This window comes from Melanerpes formicivorus, unplaced genomic scaffold (assembly GCF_026170545.1).
Source record: "Melanerpes formicivorus ecotype bairdi unplaced genomic scaffold, bMelFor1.0.p_v2 SCAF_47, whole genome shotgun sequence".
NCBI lineage: Eukaryota > Metazoa > Chordata > Aves > Piciformes > Picidae > Melanerpes > Melanerpes formicivorus.
In genome coordinates, this window is record NW_027142399.1 from 5,441,042 (window position 1) to 5,456,527 (window position 15,486).

Below are 15,486 nucleotides of genomic sequence, written 5' to 3' on the forward strand. Positions count from 1 at the left end.
ACTCCGCCACCTCCCTGGGCAGATGCCACTTCCATCTTTTGAAGTGAAGCCCATGCCTTGATTCATAGATTCATAGGATGGGTTGGGTTGGAAGGGACCTTGAAGCTCATCCCGTTCCACCCCCCTGCCATGAGCAGGGACACCTCCCACCAGCCCAGCTTGCTCAAGGCCTCATCCAGCCTGGCCTTGAACACCTCCAGGCTGGCCTGATGGTGCTGAGAGGCCACTTCTGCTGCTAACTGTGCTTCTCCTGTGCAGCCCATCAAGTCAGAGTTCCCCATTAACATGGAGAACCTGCCCCTGAACAGGAGCATTGGGCAGTCCTATGGCTATGTGCTGTATGAGACCATCATCTTCGGCGGGGGACAGCTGCACTCGCACCACCACGTCCGCGACCGAGCGCAGGTGAGGAGCAGAGGCCCCCTGGCACCGGCCTCAGGCAGGGGCAACTGCTTGGCTCTGGGCAGCTGGATGTGAAATGCCTTGAAAAAGGGTTAGATTAGAAGGGTGGTTCCCTGCTTGCAGTGCTCAGCTAAGCCCCAAGCCTCATCCTTTGGAAATCAGCCTGAGGTCCCAGGCTGCTAAAACTCAGAGGTGGATAGAAGCACAGAATGGGTTGGGTTGGGTTGGGTTGGGTTGGGTTGGAAGGGAGCTCAAAGATCAGCCAGTTCCACCCCCCCTGCCATGGGCAGGGACACCTCCCACCAGCACAGCTTGCTCAAGGCCTCATCCAGCCTGGCCTTGAACATCACCAGGGAGGGGACATCCACAACCTCCCTGGGCAACCTGTTCCAGTGTCTCCCCACCCTCAATGGAAGGAATTTCTTCCTCAGCTCCAGTCTCAATATCCCTTCTTCCAGCTCTAATCCATTGTCCCTCATCCTGGCACTCCAAGCTTTTGTGAAAAGTCCCTCCCCAGCTCTCCTGGAGCTCCATTCAGGTGCTGGAAGGCTGCTCCAATGGCTCCCTGGAGCCTTCTCTTCTCCAGGCTGAGCAACCTCAATTGTCCCAGCCTGTCCCCACAGACCTCAGAGTACTGAAGGACTTGAGAAATGTTGGGAGTTTGGTTTTCCCCACTTAGTCTGAGTCAGTGACACAGCTGCAGGGGCTGAGTTCTGGTTTCAGAGGCAGTTTCCTCTCTGAATACTTTAGGAATAGAATAGAGTAGAGTAGAGTAGAGTAGAGTAGAGTAGAGTAGAGTAGAGTAGAATAGAATAGAATAGAATAGAATAGAATAGAATAGAATTAACCAGGTTGGAAAAGACCTTTGAGATCAGTAAGTCCAACCTATCACCCAACACCATCTAATCAACGAAACCCAAAGCTGAACACAAGATTCAAAGTGTGGCCTCACCAGTGCCCAGGGGCACCATGAATAGAGTAGAATAGAGTAGAGTAGAATAGAATTAACCAGGTTGGAAAAGACCTTTTTGATCATCAAGTCCAACCTCTCACCCAACACCATCTAATCAACTAAACCATGGCACCAAGTGCCTCATCCAGGCTCTTCCTAAACCACTCCAAGATGGAGACTCCACCACCTCCCTGGGCAGCACATCCCAATGGCCAATCTCTCTTGCTGGGAAGAACTTCTTCCTCACCTCCATCCTAAACTTCCCCTGGCACAGCTTGAGACTGTGTCCTCTCGTTCTGGTGCTGCTTGCCTGGGAGAAGAGTCCAACCCCCACCTGCCTACAGCCTCCCTTCAGGGAGTTGGAGAGAGCAAGAAGGTCTCCCCTGAGCCTCCTCTTCTCCAGGCTAAGCAACCCCAGCTCCCTCAGCCTCTCCTCACAGGGCTGTGTTCCAAACCCCTCCCCACCCTCCTTGCCCTTCTCTGGACACCTTCCAGCACCTCAACATCTTTGCTGACCTGACAGGACCCTGAGCAAGAGAAGATGATAGCAGAATTGCTGAGAAGTTGCTCTCCCCTCTTGTGCTCCCCTCTGCAGGTCTTTGTTAACACTATGTATGTTGGTGAGCTGGACTACGACACAGTGGAGCTCACCCTTCCTGAAGGACAGGTAAGTAAGTGGAGATTGCTCACAGCAGTGATGTGTGGGGAGCAGAATGAGACCTCTGAAGAAGCACAGCCCTCAAGAACACCTCCCACCCAATCCCTGTGCTGCTGGCACAGGGAACAGTTGTTAGACCCTGGTTGGACACCACTTCACTGGGGAAATTAATGGTATCATAGAGCTGTTTGGGTTGGAAAAGCCTTCCAAGGCCATTGAGTCCAAGCAGCAACCCAACACCACCATGGCCATCAAACCATGTCCCAAGGAGCCATGGCCACAGGTCTCTTGAGCAGCTCCAGCCAGCCCAGGCTGGGATTGCATGCAAGTCAGCAGAGCTGAGCATGGCTCTGGGGAGCAGCTGAGGGGGTGGATACCCTCAGTTGTTGTTCTGGGTTGTGGGAGAGCTGGATGACATAAGCCTGTGCTCTGTCAAACTCCATTTCTGGCTCTGTGGGCGATCTCCAAATGGAATTTAAAGATTCAAGAGGGAGGAAAGCAAGAAAAGTGTTCTGGAAAGGCTGAAGGCTTCTCAGTGCAGAGCTCTCTGGTAATGTCAGGTAATGCAGAGCTTTAGAATAGAACTGAGTTAACCAGGTTGGAAAAGACCTTTGAGATCACCAAGTCTAACCTGTCACCCAGCACCATCTGATCAACTAAACCATGGCACCAAGTGCCTCATCTTGAACACCTCCAGGGATGGGGACTGTGCCCAGTAGAGCACTCATCCTCCAAGCTGCTGCCCAGCTGCCAGAGGGGGTCACAGCCACTCTGCCCTTCAGAACTGCCCAAAGCAGTCACTGTCATGGGAAAAGGTAAAGCTGCTTGGGGCAGACTCTGAGCTTTGGGCAGCTCAAAGTGCGGATCAGACTGTTCAGCAAAAGGCTGAGCACTTGTGGAGGACAGGTGTGAGCACTGAAATGAACAGTACAGAATAGAATAGAATAGAATTAACCAGGTTGGAAAAGACCTTCAAGATCATCAAGTCCAACCTATCACCCAACACCATCTGATCAACTCAACCATGGCACCAAGCACCCCATCAAGTCTCCTACACACCTCCAGTGATGCTGACTCCACCACCTCCCTGGGCAGCACATCCCAATGGCCAATCTCTCTTGCTGGGAAGAATTTCTTCCTCACCTCCAGCCTGAACCTCCCCTGGCACAGCTTGAGGCTGTGTCCTCTTGTTCTGGTGCTGGGTGCCTGGGAGAAGAGCCCAACCTGGCTGCAACCTCCCTTCAGGGAGTTGGAGAGAGCAAGGAGGTCTCCCCTGAGCCTCCTCTTCTGCAGGCTTTAGACAGCTAAACTGCAGCTGCCAGGGGTGTTGGTGCCACCTCCCCTCCTAAGCACCTCCACTGCCCTCAGCACCGTGGCTGACACAGCAGATGCCTCTCTCTGCTCCAGCTGATGCTCTTCCTTCTGCTTTCCCACAGGGCTTCAGGCAGCTGAGGCTGCTGGTGGAGAACCGTGGTCGTGTCAATTACGGGCTGGCCCTGAACGAGCAGAGGAAAGGTCAGTGGAGTTCCCTCTGCTCCCCCTGGCCCTGGGTGCTCTCAGAGCTGCAGCACTGGGGAGCTGCCTCTCTGCTGTGCTTTACACAGAGCCAAACTGGAGACCCAGTCCAGCTGTCAACAGTGCTAGCCAGGCCTGCTGGCTGGGGGTGGGTGGGAAATGGTGTGGCAGAGGGAATGTGTTAAATCCACAGCTCCTCAGCCCTGGGCTGCAGGCATGGCAGGTGGCAAGCAGTGGCTGCTTGCTGGCTTGCATTAAGGCTTCTGATTTTCACTGGTTCATAGAATGGGTTGGGTTGGAAGGGACCTTAAAGGTCATCCAGTTCCAACCCCTCTGCCATGGGCAGGGACACCTCCCACCAGCACAGCTTGCTCAAAGCCTCATCCAGCCTGGCCTTGAACACCTCCAGGCAGGGGACATCCACAGCCTCCCTGGGCAACCTCTGCCAGTGTCTCCCCACCCTCACTGGAAGGAATTTCTTCCTCATCTCCAGTCTCAATCTCCCCTCTCCCAGGTCAAAGCCTTTCTCCCCTCATCCTGGCACTCCCAGCCCTTGTCTAAAGTGTCCAAAGTCCCTCCCCAGCCCTCCTGTAGCCCCTTCAGGAGCTGAAAGGCAGCTCTAATGTCTCCCTGTAGCCTTCTCTCCTCTTGGGGCTGAACAACCCCAACTCCCTCAGCCTGTCCCCATAGGGCAAGGTGCTCCAGCCCTCTGATCCCCTCTGTGGTCTCCTCTGGGCCCAGCTCACACAGTATCAGGAGCAGTGACCTGCCCTGTGTTGAGCAGAACTCATTAAGTGTATCACACACAGTGGTGAGGCTGAAAGAGGTCAGAACCCCAGGACTCTGTTTTAGTGGGGAACTGTCTGCAGCAGCTGTCCAAACCCAACTCCTGGAGTTCAGCACATGCCTGGACTAATTTGATTTCACTGCAGAAGAGGTTCATAAAGCCTCTGAGCTGCTTAGGCAGCCTCAGCTGCAGTGCTGTAATTAGGAGGCTGGATCAGGACCTGGGCTTTGCTTCCTACATGGAGAATATCTTGACCAGGAGAATGCTAAAGGTAAATTACCTCTGAAGGTATCTTGAGGTCCTTGGATGCAAAGCCCTGGGTCAGCACTGGACAAACAGAACCACAGAGTGGTCTGGGTGGGAAGGGACCTCCAAAGGTCATCCAGTCCCATGCCTTCTGCAGGAGGCAGGGGCAGCACTTTCCCCATGCTCTGCTCTGCTGTGCCTGGGAGAGAAGGAACTGATCTGCTGCTTTAAAAAACTCCACACATGGACAGCTGACTAAAAACCCACCAGTGACAACCCAGCCTCCTCTGCTGCCTGTGCCAGCAGTGTTTTCTGCTTGGTGAGTTGAAGCAAAGCAGAGAGTGTGGGGAGGCCAAATGCAGAGCAATGTTCCCCACTCAATCTGGATGAGCAATGGGACCATATGGACTCTAATGCCATTGCAGAACGTGGCTGCTTTCCATCTCCTGCTGTTCCTCTCCTCCAGATAGGGAAAAATCTCTCAGCTTCAGCTGTTTTGCAACTCTTCATTACCCCCATTGCTCTTGCAGGCTTGGTTGGTGATATCTCCTTGAACAAAACCCCCTTGAAGAACTTCAAGATTTACAGCCTGGAGATGAAACCCAGCTTCATGGAAAGGTTTGTGGCATTTCCACACTGTTTGCTCCCCCATACCAAACCAAGCTGCTTGGAGCAGCAGTGCAAAACCTGGCAGGTAGCTTATAAATGCATCAGAAAGGCAAGACCAAGGTCAAAGCAGGGAGGTGGGGGTCTGAACTGCCCAGTTCCCTGCTGATAGCTTTTGCCTGAAGCAGTGCAGAGAAGGCTGCCCTCTTATCCCTGCCAGAGAAGGGCAACAGGGCTGGGGAGAGGCCTTGAGCACAGCCCTGTGAGGAGAGGCTGAGGGAGCTGGGGTTGCTTAGCCTGGAGAAGAGGAGGCTCAGGGGAGACCTTCTTGCTCTCTCCAACTCCCTGAAGGGAGGTTGGAGCCAGGAGGGGGTTGGGCTCTTGTCTCAAGCAACCAGCACCAGAACAAGAGGACACAGTCTCAAGCTGTGCAAGGGAAAGTTTAGGCTGGAGGAGAGGAGAAAGTACTTCCCAGCAAGAGGAATTGGCCATTGGGATGTGCTGCCCAGGGAGGTGGTGGAGACCCCATCCCTGGAGGTGTTCAGGAGGGGATTGGATGTGGCACTTGGTGCCATGGTTTAGTCATGAGGTCTGTGGTGACAGGTTGGACTCGATGATCTTTGAGGTCTCTTCCAACCTTGGTGATTCTGTGATTATTTAGGGTCACAAGGGTGATCCAAGGGCTGGAGCACCTCTGCTCTGAGGATGGGCTGAGGGAGCTGAGGTTGTTCAGCTTAGAGAAGAGAGGACTCCAGGAGGACCTTAGAGTTGCCTTCCAGTGCCTGAAAGGGTCCTACAGGAAGGCTGGAGGAGGACTTTTCATGAGGGTGTCTAGCAATGGTGAGGCACTGGCGCAGGTTGCCCAGGGAGGCTGTGGCTGCCTCCTCCCTGGAGGTGTTCAAGGCCAGGCTGGATGAGGCCTTGAGCAAGCTGGGCTGGTGGGAGGTGTCCCTGCCCATGGCAAGGGGTGGAACTGGATGACCTTTAAGGTCCCTTCCAACCCAACCCATTCTATGAATCCATGAATAGGACAAGGGGAAATGATTTGAAGCTGAGGGAGAGAAGGTTGAGACTGGATCTGAGGAAGAAGTTCTTCAGTTCAAGGGGGTGAGATTCTGGAACTTGCTGCCCAGGGAGGCTGTGGATGTCCCCTCCCTGGAGGGTGCTCAAGGCCAGCTTGGATGAGGCCTTGAGCAGCCTGGGCTGGTGGGAGCTGTCCCTGCCCATGGTGGGGGGGGGGGGTCAGAGTAGCTGATCTCTGAGGTCCCTCCCAACCCATTCCATGATTCCATGGAATGCATTCCTGCTGTAGAGGATCTGAAGCCTTCCTCCCAGCCTGTACAACAGGATCAGCTCAGGTGAAAGGATGACTTAAGCCAAAGGGGAGGGTCCCAACACCCCCACAGCTCGGAGGAGTCGGTGTCTCTCTTGAAATTAGCAGGCTGGCTGATATCTTTAGGCAGGCAAACTCACCAGGGACAGATTAATTCAAGGAAGCTACTAATAGTACATTAACAAGCCCAGATGGCTTCCTCTCTTTTAAGCTGTTTTGCCTGAATTGAAGGGAGGCTTAAAAAGAAATGCAGCAGGGGTGAGGCAAGGAAGCCTCTGGCAGGCTAGAGAAAACCTCAGCAAACTTGGAAGGCAACAGATGCCCTATGGACTCTGGCCAGGCTCCAGAGAGAGCGTTTGCAGCTCTGTTGTTTAACACCAGAAGGCAACACATGTGCAGTCCCCCAAGATATCACAGCTCCTGCATGTTGTGTAGGAAGGAGAGGGAGGCCATGTTCAACTGAAATAGCTCTCACAGGGGAAAAGGCTGCACTCCAGAGAGGTGATTTGGCCCCTTCACTCTGCTGCTGTGAGACCTCCCCCTCCAGTCCTGGTGTCCCCACCATAAGGAGGACATGGAAGTGTTGGAGCAGGCCCAGGGGAGGCTGCAAAGATGATCCAAGGGCTGGAGCAGCTCTGCTATGGGGACAGGCTGAGGGAGCTGGGGGTGTTCAGCCTGCAGAGAAGGCTCCATGGGGACCTTAGAGCTGTGTTCCAGTACCTGAAGAGATCCTACAGGAAGGCTGCAGAGGGACTTTTCATGAGGGTGTCTAGAGACAGGACAAGGAGAATGGCTTGAAGCTGAGGGAGAGCAGGGTTAGACTGGAGCTGAGGAATATATTCTTCAGTATGTGAGAGGAGAGACTCTGGAGCAGGCTGCCCAAGGAGGTTGTGGATGCTTCCTCCCTGGGCACGTTCCAGGCCAGGCTGGATGAGGCCTTGAGCAGCCAAGCCTCGTTGAGAGGTGTCCCTGCCCATAGTGGGGAGGTTGGAGTAGATGATCTCTGAGTGCCCTTCCAACCTGACCCATGCCTCTGAAATTGCTAAGGCCAATCTTCACAGTTGCTGGGTCAGGGTGAGGGCTACCTGAAGGATTCCTCTTGATGGGGGCTAACCTTAGGCTGCAGGGGTTTAGAAGCATGTTCCCAGTGAGGCAAGGGCAGTGCCATGGGCAAAGAGAAGCAAGATTGGCAACTGACCAGGAGCAAGGGAGCACAATCAGCTTCCAGCCCCTGTGTGGGAGGATGGAGCCTGCCACTGTGGAAGGCTTTTAGCTGAATAATTCAGCAGCAGCCAGGCTGCACTGGATCAATAACTCAGCTGAGTCCAAGAGCTGCTGTTTGTAAGGGTTGGGAGGAGCTTGTGCTGGCAGCAGCTCAAGGCTTCAGTGGCACTTCCACAACCCTTATTTTCTCTTAGGTTTGTCCCCTGCTCCCAGAGTGTGGCAGAGGGAAGAAATAAAGCCAGGTTGCTCCTGATTGCAAGGATGTGTTCATGGACCTTGATAAGCACATGGGCAGGGAGGGAATCCTACCAGTTGTGCAGGTTGTCCCTTAGCCTGTGCAAGGCCAGGTGGCCAAGGAGGCCAAGGGTATCCTGGCCTGCATCAGGAAGAGTGTGGCCAGCAGGAGCAGGGAAGTCCTTGTGCCCTGTGCTCAGCACTGCTGAGGACACCCCTGGAGTCCTGTGTCCAGTTCTGGGCTCCTCAGTTTAGGAAGGAGGTTGACTTGCTGGAGGGTGTCCAGAGAAGGGCAACAAAGCTGGGGAGGGGTCTGGGGCACAGCCCTGTGAGGAGAGGCTGAGGGAGCTGGGGTTGCTTAGCCTGGAGAAGAGGAGGCTCAGGGGAGACCTTCTTGCTCTCTCCAACTGCCTGAAGGGAGGTTGTAGCCAGGCAGAGGTTGGTCTCTTCTCCCAGGCAGCCAGCACCAGAACAAGAGGACACAGTCTCAAGCTGTGCCAGGGGAGGTTCAGGCTGGATGTTAGGAACAAATTCTTCCCAGGAAGAGAGATTGGCCTTTGGAATGTGCTGCCCAGGGAGGTGGTGGAGTCCCCATCCCTGGAGGTGTTTAAGAAGAGCCTGGATGGGGAGCTTGGTGCCATGGTTGAGTTGATCAGATGGTGCTGGGTGATAGGTTGGACTTGGTGATCTCAAAAGTCTCTTCCAACCTACTTCATTCCATTCCATTCCATTCCATTCCATTCCATTCCATTCCATTCCATTCCATTCCATTCCATTCCATTCCATTCCATTCCATTCCATTCCATTCCAATCCATTCCACTCCACTCCACTCCATTCCATTCCATTCCATTCCATTCCATTCCATTCCATTCCATTCCATTCCATTCCAATCCATTCCATTCCACTCCACTCCATTCCATTCCATTCCATTCCATCCATTCCACTCCATTCCATTCCTGCTGCCCCTGGGCACCGGTGAGGCCACACTTTGAATCTTGTGTTCAGCTTTGGGCTTCTCACTCCAAGAAGGACATTGCAGGGCTGGAGCAGGTTCAGAGAAGGGCAATGAAGCTGGGGATGGGTCTGGAGAACAGGGCTGGGGAGGAGCAGCTGAGGGAGCTGGGGGTGTTTAGTGTGGAGGAGGCTGAGGGGAGACCTCCCTGCTCTCTGGGGCTCCCTGCAAGGAGGTTGCAGTGAGCTGGGGGTTGGTCACTTCTCCCTCCTGTCAGTGCTGCCTGGTGCTTCCCTGCTGTGTCTGCTCCTTGTCTTGCAGCCTGAAGCACACTGCTGGATGGAGTTCAGTCCCAGACTACTTTGTGGGCCCAGCTTTCTTCCGTGGGAGGCTGTGGATAGAGCATCAGCCCCAGGACACTTTCCTGAAGCTCCAGGCAAGTCTCCTTTGTCATCCCCCTCCTGCTCCTCCTTTGTGGATGTGCCACCAGAGCTGGTGTTCACACCTCCCTGCTGTGGCAGATTGCTGCTGTTGCACAGGCCTTAAGATGAGATATTAAAACTTCCCCCTCTGATTCTACTCCCTCCCAGGCCAGGCTCATGCCAACCATTGCTCTGCTGCTCACTTCCACATCTGTGCTGCGTTGTAAATTGTGCTAGGCAGCAGCAGCCAGCAGCAAGAGAGGATTCCTGACCCCTGGGAAACAGGGGAGGGGAGAGAGTCCTGTGCCTGGGAAGCGCTGAAGGCATCTCTGATCAAAAGGATCAAGCTTCTCCACAAGCACCAATCATGAAGTGAAAGCCTGCTCCTTTTAATTAGCACATGAAGGATAACTGCTCTTCAGCAGGGCTCACTTCAGCGTGCCTGGCTTCAGGCACGGAGCGTTCCATAGGGCTCTATAGGGCTCAAGAGGGCTCTGTAAGGCTCCATAGGGCTCCGTAGGACTCTATAGGCTCCGTAGGGCTCCATAGGGCTCTATAAGGCTCTGTAGGCTCCATAGGGCTCCACAGGGCTCTATAGGCTCCATAGGGCTCTGTAAGGCTCCATAGGGCTCTATAAGGCTCTACAGGACTCCATAGGGCTCTATAGGCTCCATAGGGCTCTATAGACTCCGTAGGGCTCCAGAGGGCTCCGTAGGGCTCCAGAGGGCTCCGTAGGGCTCTATGGGGCTCCATAGGGCTCTGTAGGCTCTATAAAGCTCCATAGGGGTCTGTAGGCTCTATAAGGCTCCATAGGGCTCTATAGGCTCAAGAGGGCTCCATAGGGCTCTATAGGCTCCATAGGGCTCTATAGGGCTCTGTAGGCTCTATAGGCTCCGTAGGGCTCTATAGGGCTCTGTAGGCTCTATAGGCTCCGTAGGGCTCTATAGGGCTCCATAGGACTCTATAGACTCCGTAGGGCTCCAGAGGGCTCTATGGGGCTCCATAGGGCTCTGTAGGCTCTATAAGGCTCCATAGGGGTCTGTAGGCTCTATAAGGCTCCATATGGCTCTGTAGGCTCTACAAGGCTCCATAGGGCTCTATAGGCTCTACAAGGCTCCGTAGGGCTCTATAGGCTCTACAAGGCTCCATAGGGCTCTGTAGGCTCTATAAGGCTCCATAGGGCTCTGTAGGCTCTACAAGGCTCCATAGGGCTCTGTAGGCTCTACAAGGCTCCGTAGGGCTCTGTAGGCTCTACAAGGCTCCATAGGGCTCTGTAGGCTCTACAAGGCTCCATAGGGCTCTATAGGCTCCACAGGGCTCCATATTGCTCCATAGGGCTCTATAGGCTCCATAGGGCTCTATAGGCTCCGTAGGACTCTATAGGGCTCTGTAGGCTCTATAAGACTCCATAGGGCTCTATAGGCTCCGTAGGGCTCCACAGGGCTCTATAGGCTCCATAGGGCTCTATAGGCTCCATAGGGCTCTATAAGGCTCTACAGGACTCCATAGGGCTCTATAAGGCTCTACAGGACTCCATAGGGCTCTATAGGCTCCATAGGGCTCTATAAGGCTCTGCAGGACTCCACAGGGCTGTATAAGGCTCTACGGGACTCTGTAGGACTCTATAGGCTCCATAGGGCTCTGTAAGGCTCCATAGGGCTGTATAGGCTCCATAGGGCTTGGTAGGGCTCTATAGGCTCCGTAGGGCTCTATAGGCTCCATAGGGCTCTATAGGCTCCATAGGGCTCTGTAAGGCTCCATAGGGCTGTATAGGCTCCATAGGGCTCCATAGGGCTTGGTAGGGCTCTATAGGCTCCATAGGGCTCCATGGAAAGCAAGCAGAAAGTGGCCTGGCAGAATGCAAGTGTGGCAGCAGGCCTGGTTTCCTGTGGGGGTGCTTACCAGGCAGTCTAGCTGGGTGTTAGGAAGAAGTTCTTCACCATGAGGGGGGTGGAACACTGGAGCAGGTTGCCCAGGGAGATGGTTGAGGCTCCATCCCTGGAGATATTCAAGGTGAGGCTGGAGAGGGCTCTGGGCAACCTGCCCTGGTGGAGGATGTCCCTGCTGACTGCAGAGGGGGTTGGACTGGATGACCCCTGGAGGTCCCTTCCAAGCCAGAGCATTCTGTGATGGTTGTGTGATCAGTGACTGTGTGCCCTGCCTTGCTCCTAGGGCTGGGAAAAAGGAGTTGTGTTTGCCAATGGCCGGAACCTGGGCCGCTACTGGAAGATTGGACCTCAGGAGACTCTCTACCTGCCTGGCCCCTGGCTGAGGAAAGGGAGCAATGAGGTGAGAGGCTCTGGGGGGGTGCTCTGGCATGGCCATCAAACCATGGCCCCAGGTGCCATGGCCAACACCTTTCTGGAACAGCTCCAGGGATGGGCACTCCACCACTTCCCTGGGCAGCCTGTGCCAATCCCTGACCACTCTTGCAGCACAGAAATGGTTTCTGACCTCCAACCTAGCCCTCCCCTGGCACAATTTCAGGTCCTTTCCTCTCCTATCACCTGAGACTAGGGAGCAGAGCCCAACCCCCACCCCAGGGCAGCCTGCTCTCAGAGAGCACTGAGGTCTCCTTTCAGCCTCTACTTCTCCAGACTGAACACCCCCAGCTCCCTCAGCTGCTCCTCCCCAGCCCTGTTCTCCAGCCCCTTCCCCAGCTTTGTTGTCCTTCTCTGGACCTGCTCCAGCCTCTCAATGTCCTTCTTGGAGTGTAAGCCCAAAACTGAACCCAGGATTCAAGGTGTGGCCTCACCAATGCCCAGACCAGGGGCAACATCACTTCTCTACCCCTGCTTGCCACACCATTGCTGATCCAGGCCAGGCTGCTGATGGCCTTCTTGGCTCCCTGGGCACCCCCTGGCTCATCTTCAGCCAACTGTCACCCAGCACCCCAAGGTCCTTTTGTGCCAGGCAGTTTCCAGCCACTCTGCCCCCAGCCTGCAGTGCTCACGGGCTTGGTGTGCCCCAAGTGCAGGACCCTGTCCCTAGCTGGAAGCCAACCCAGCAGAGAGGAAGCAGACTCTTATCTCCTGGCCTCTGTGGAAGCCAGGGAAGGAGCTGCTCTGAAGCTGAGTGCTGGGGAAGCCAGGGAAGGAGCTGCTCTGAAGCTGAGTGCTGGGGAAGCCAGGGAAGGAGCTGCTCTGAGGCTGAGTGTTGTGGAAGGCAGGGAAGGAGCTGCTCTGAAGCTGAGTGCTGGGGAAGGCAGGGAAGGAGCTGCTCTGAAGCTGAGTGTTGTGGAAGGCAGGGAAGGAGCTGCTCTGAAGCTGAGTGCTGTGGAAGGCAGGGAAGGAGCTGCTCTGAAGCTGAGTGCTGTGGAAGGCAGGGAAGGAGCTGCTCTGAAGCTGAGTGCTGTGGAAGCCTGGGAAGGAGCTGCTCTGAGGCTGAGTGTTGTGGAAGGCAGGGAAGGAGCTGCTCTGAAGCTGAGTGCTGGGGAAGGCAGGGAAGGAGCTGCTCTGAAGCTGAGTGCTGTGGAAGCCAGGGAAGGAGCTGCTCTGAAGCTGAGTGCTGTGGAAGGCAGGGAAGGAGCTGCTCTGAAGCTGAGTGCTGTGGAAGCCAGGGAAGGAGCTGCTCTGAGGCTGAGTGTTGTGGAAGGCAGGGAAGGAGCTGCTCTGAAGCTGAGTGCTGTGGAAGCCAGGGAAGGAGCTGCTCTGAGGCTGAGTGTTGTGGAAGCCAGGGAAGGAGCTGCTCTGAAGCTGAGTGCTGTGGAAGGCAGGGAAGGAGCTGCTCTGAAGCTGAGTGCTGTGGAAGGCAGGGAAGGAGCTGCTCTGAAGCTGAGTGCTGTGGAAGCCAGGGAAGGAGCTGCTCTGAGGCTGAGTGTTGTGGAAGGCAGGGAAGGAGCTGCTCTGAAGCTGAGTGCTGTGGAAGGCAGGGAAGGAGCTGCTCTGAAGCTGAGTGCTGTGGAAGGCAGGGAAGGAGCTGCTCTGAAGCTGAGTGCTGTGGAAGGCAGGGAAGGAGCTGCTCTGAGGCTGAGTGTTGTGGAAGCCAGGCAAGGAGCTGCTCTGAAGCTGAGTGCTGTGGAAGGCAGGGAAGGAGCTGCTCTGAAGCTGAGTGCTGTGGAAGGCAGGGAAGGAGCTGCTCTGAAGCTGAGTGCTGTGGAAGGCAGGGAAGGAGCTGCTCTGAGGCTGAGTGCTGTGGAAGGCAGGGAAGGAGCTGCTCTGAGGCTGAGTGCTGTGGAAGGCAGGGAAGGAGCTGCTCTGAAGCTGAGTGCTGTGGAAGGCAGGGAAGGAGCTGCTCTGAAGCTGAGTGCTGTGGAAGGCAGGGAAGGAGCTGCTCTGAAGCTGAGTGCTGTGGAAGGCAGGGAAGGAGCTGCTCTGAAGCTGAGTGCTGTGGAAGGCAGGGAAGGAGCTGCTCTGAAGCTGAGTGCTGTGGAAGGCAGGGAAGGAGCTGCTCTGAAGCTGAGTGCTGTGGAAGGCAGGGAAGGAGCTGCTCTGACAGCCAAGGGGACGTGAGGAGGCTGGCAGCTAAGCCTCAGAGCACTGCATCACATTCAAAATCAAGCCCAGACCTCCTCTGCTGCTGGTTGATTTTCTGCATCATGAGGTGCTGAAGGGGAATTTCAGTCACTGTTGAGGCTGCTATTGATTGATCTCCTGAAATGCTGCTTCCTTCCCCTGCTGTGATCAGATGCCTTTCCCTCCTATAAATATTTAAAGCAGGCTCAGCCTTTGCACAAAGGAGCTTTCTGTGTCCCTCTCTCCTCTGCAGATTGTCATCTTTGAGGAGCACACTGCAGGGAGGATCATCCAGTCTGTGGACATCCCTTCCTTAGGCAGGAGCCAGTATGTGGACTGAGGACAGCTGCTTCCCCCACGTTTGGTTCACCCTGAAGATTCCTGGTTACATGTCTGGGGGCACGCTGGATGGCTCAGCCACTTGGGGCATGTTGATTTCCACTAGACCCAGCTCAAGGATTTGCTCTCTGCCTGGAAGTTCAGAAGAGGCAAAGGGCCCTGGAGGAACCCCCACCCTTGCCCCCCAAGCTCCTTGTTTCATAGGTGGATGTGGAAGCTGATCTCCCTGCTGAGGCCCCCAGGGCTGGGCTGGGCTGTGGACCTTGGGTGAATGGGGGAGAGTGCAAAGGTGCTGGAGGCAGGAAAGAGGAAAGAAAGCCCTGAGGCCATCTGAGCTGGAAGCTGAGCTCAGCTGCCCAGTGACTTTAAAGCTGTTTATTCCTGGCCTCCTTGGTGTTTTACCATTAGGTAGGGAGGAGAGAGGTGGTGAAGCTGTGAGCAAGCAGCTGTGGAGAACCACTTGGTTGTGCTTCCAGGCAGCAGGAGCTGCTCACTGCAAAGAGGCCACTACTTGTTCACTTGTTGGAAGCCAAGCTGGTTGTCAAAAGGACTTGAATTCAAGGCTTTTGGGGGTTGGTTTTCTTTTCCCCTCCCACCAAGTTTTACTCTGGAGGTTGTCTCTCTCTCTCTCTCAAAAGGCAAAGAAGAAAATGGTTTTAACAAATGCAGTGTGTTTTGTCCTCTGTCAAACAGCTCTGCTCAGGCAGGAAGCAGAGCTCCCAAGGAGGAGAAAAGGGCAGCTTGGGCTCCCAGTGCCCCCCTCCAGCCCTGCTCTCCCTGTGAAACTCTTCTCAAGGTGGAAGTTCCCCCTTGCAGGGGGGACAGGGAGGAGGGTTTTGGGTGGGAAGTGGAAGGGTTGGATCCCTAGGGGAGAGCACATCCCTGCTCTCCCTGTGAAACTCTTCTCAAGGTGGAAGTTCCCCCTTGCAGGGGGACAGGGAGGAGGGTTTTGGGTGGGAAGTGGAAGGGTTGGATCCCCAGGGGACAGCACATCCCTGCTCCCTGCTCCCAAGGAGCAGAAAAGGGCAGCCTGGGCTCCCAGTCCCCCCTTCCAGCCCTGCTCTCCCTGTGAAACACTTCTCAAGGTGGAAGTTCCCCCTTGCAGGGGGACAGGGAGGAGGGTTTTGTGTGGGAAGTGGAAGGGTTGGATCCCTAGAGGAGAGCACATCCCTGCTCTCCCTGTGAAACTCTTCTCAAGGTGGAAGTTCCCCCTTGCAGGGGGACAGGGAGGAGGGGGTTTTGTGTGGGAAGTGGAAGGGTTGGATCCCTAGGGGACAGCACATCCCTGCTCCCTGCTCCCAAGGAGCAGAAAAGGGCAGCTTGGGCTCCCAGTTCCCCCCTCCAGCCCTGCTCTCCCTGTG

General features: G+C 55.2%; 1 protein-coding gene across 1 annotated transcript in view; it reads left to right on the top strand.

Annotated features, from left to right (window-relative positions):
• LOC137452016 (beta-galactosidase-1-like protein 2) overlaps positions 1-14,783 on the top strand; it is a 58,533-nt gene extending 43,750 nt beyond the window's left edge. The window contains exons 15-21 of the mRNA XM_068160074.1: positions 259-405; positions 1,950-2,021; positions 3,449-3,527; positions 5,091-5,178; positions 9,232-9,346; positions 11,505-11,621; positions 14,040-14,783. Coding sequence (XP_068016175.1) covers positions 259-405; positions 1,950-2,021; positions 3,449-3,527; positions 5,091-5,178; positions 9,232-9,346; positions 11,505-11,621; positions 14,040-14,126 — 705 coding nt within the window. The 3' untranslated portion in view covers positions 14,127-14,783. The remainder of the gene's footprint in view (positions 1-258; positions 406-1,949; positions 2,022-3,448; positions 3,528-5,090; positions 5,179-9,231; positions 9,347-11,504; positions 11,622-14,039) is intronic.
• Positions 14,784-15,486: the final 703 nt, after the last annotated feature.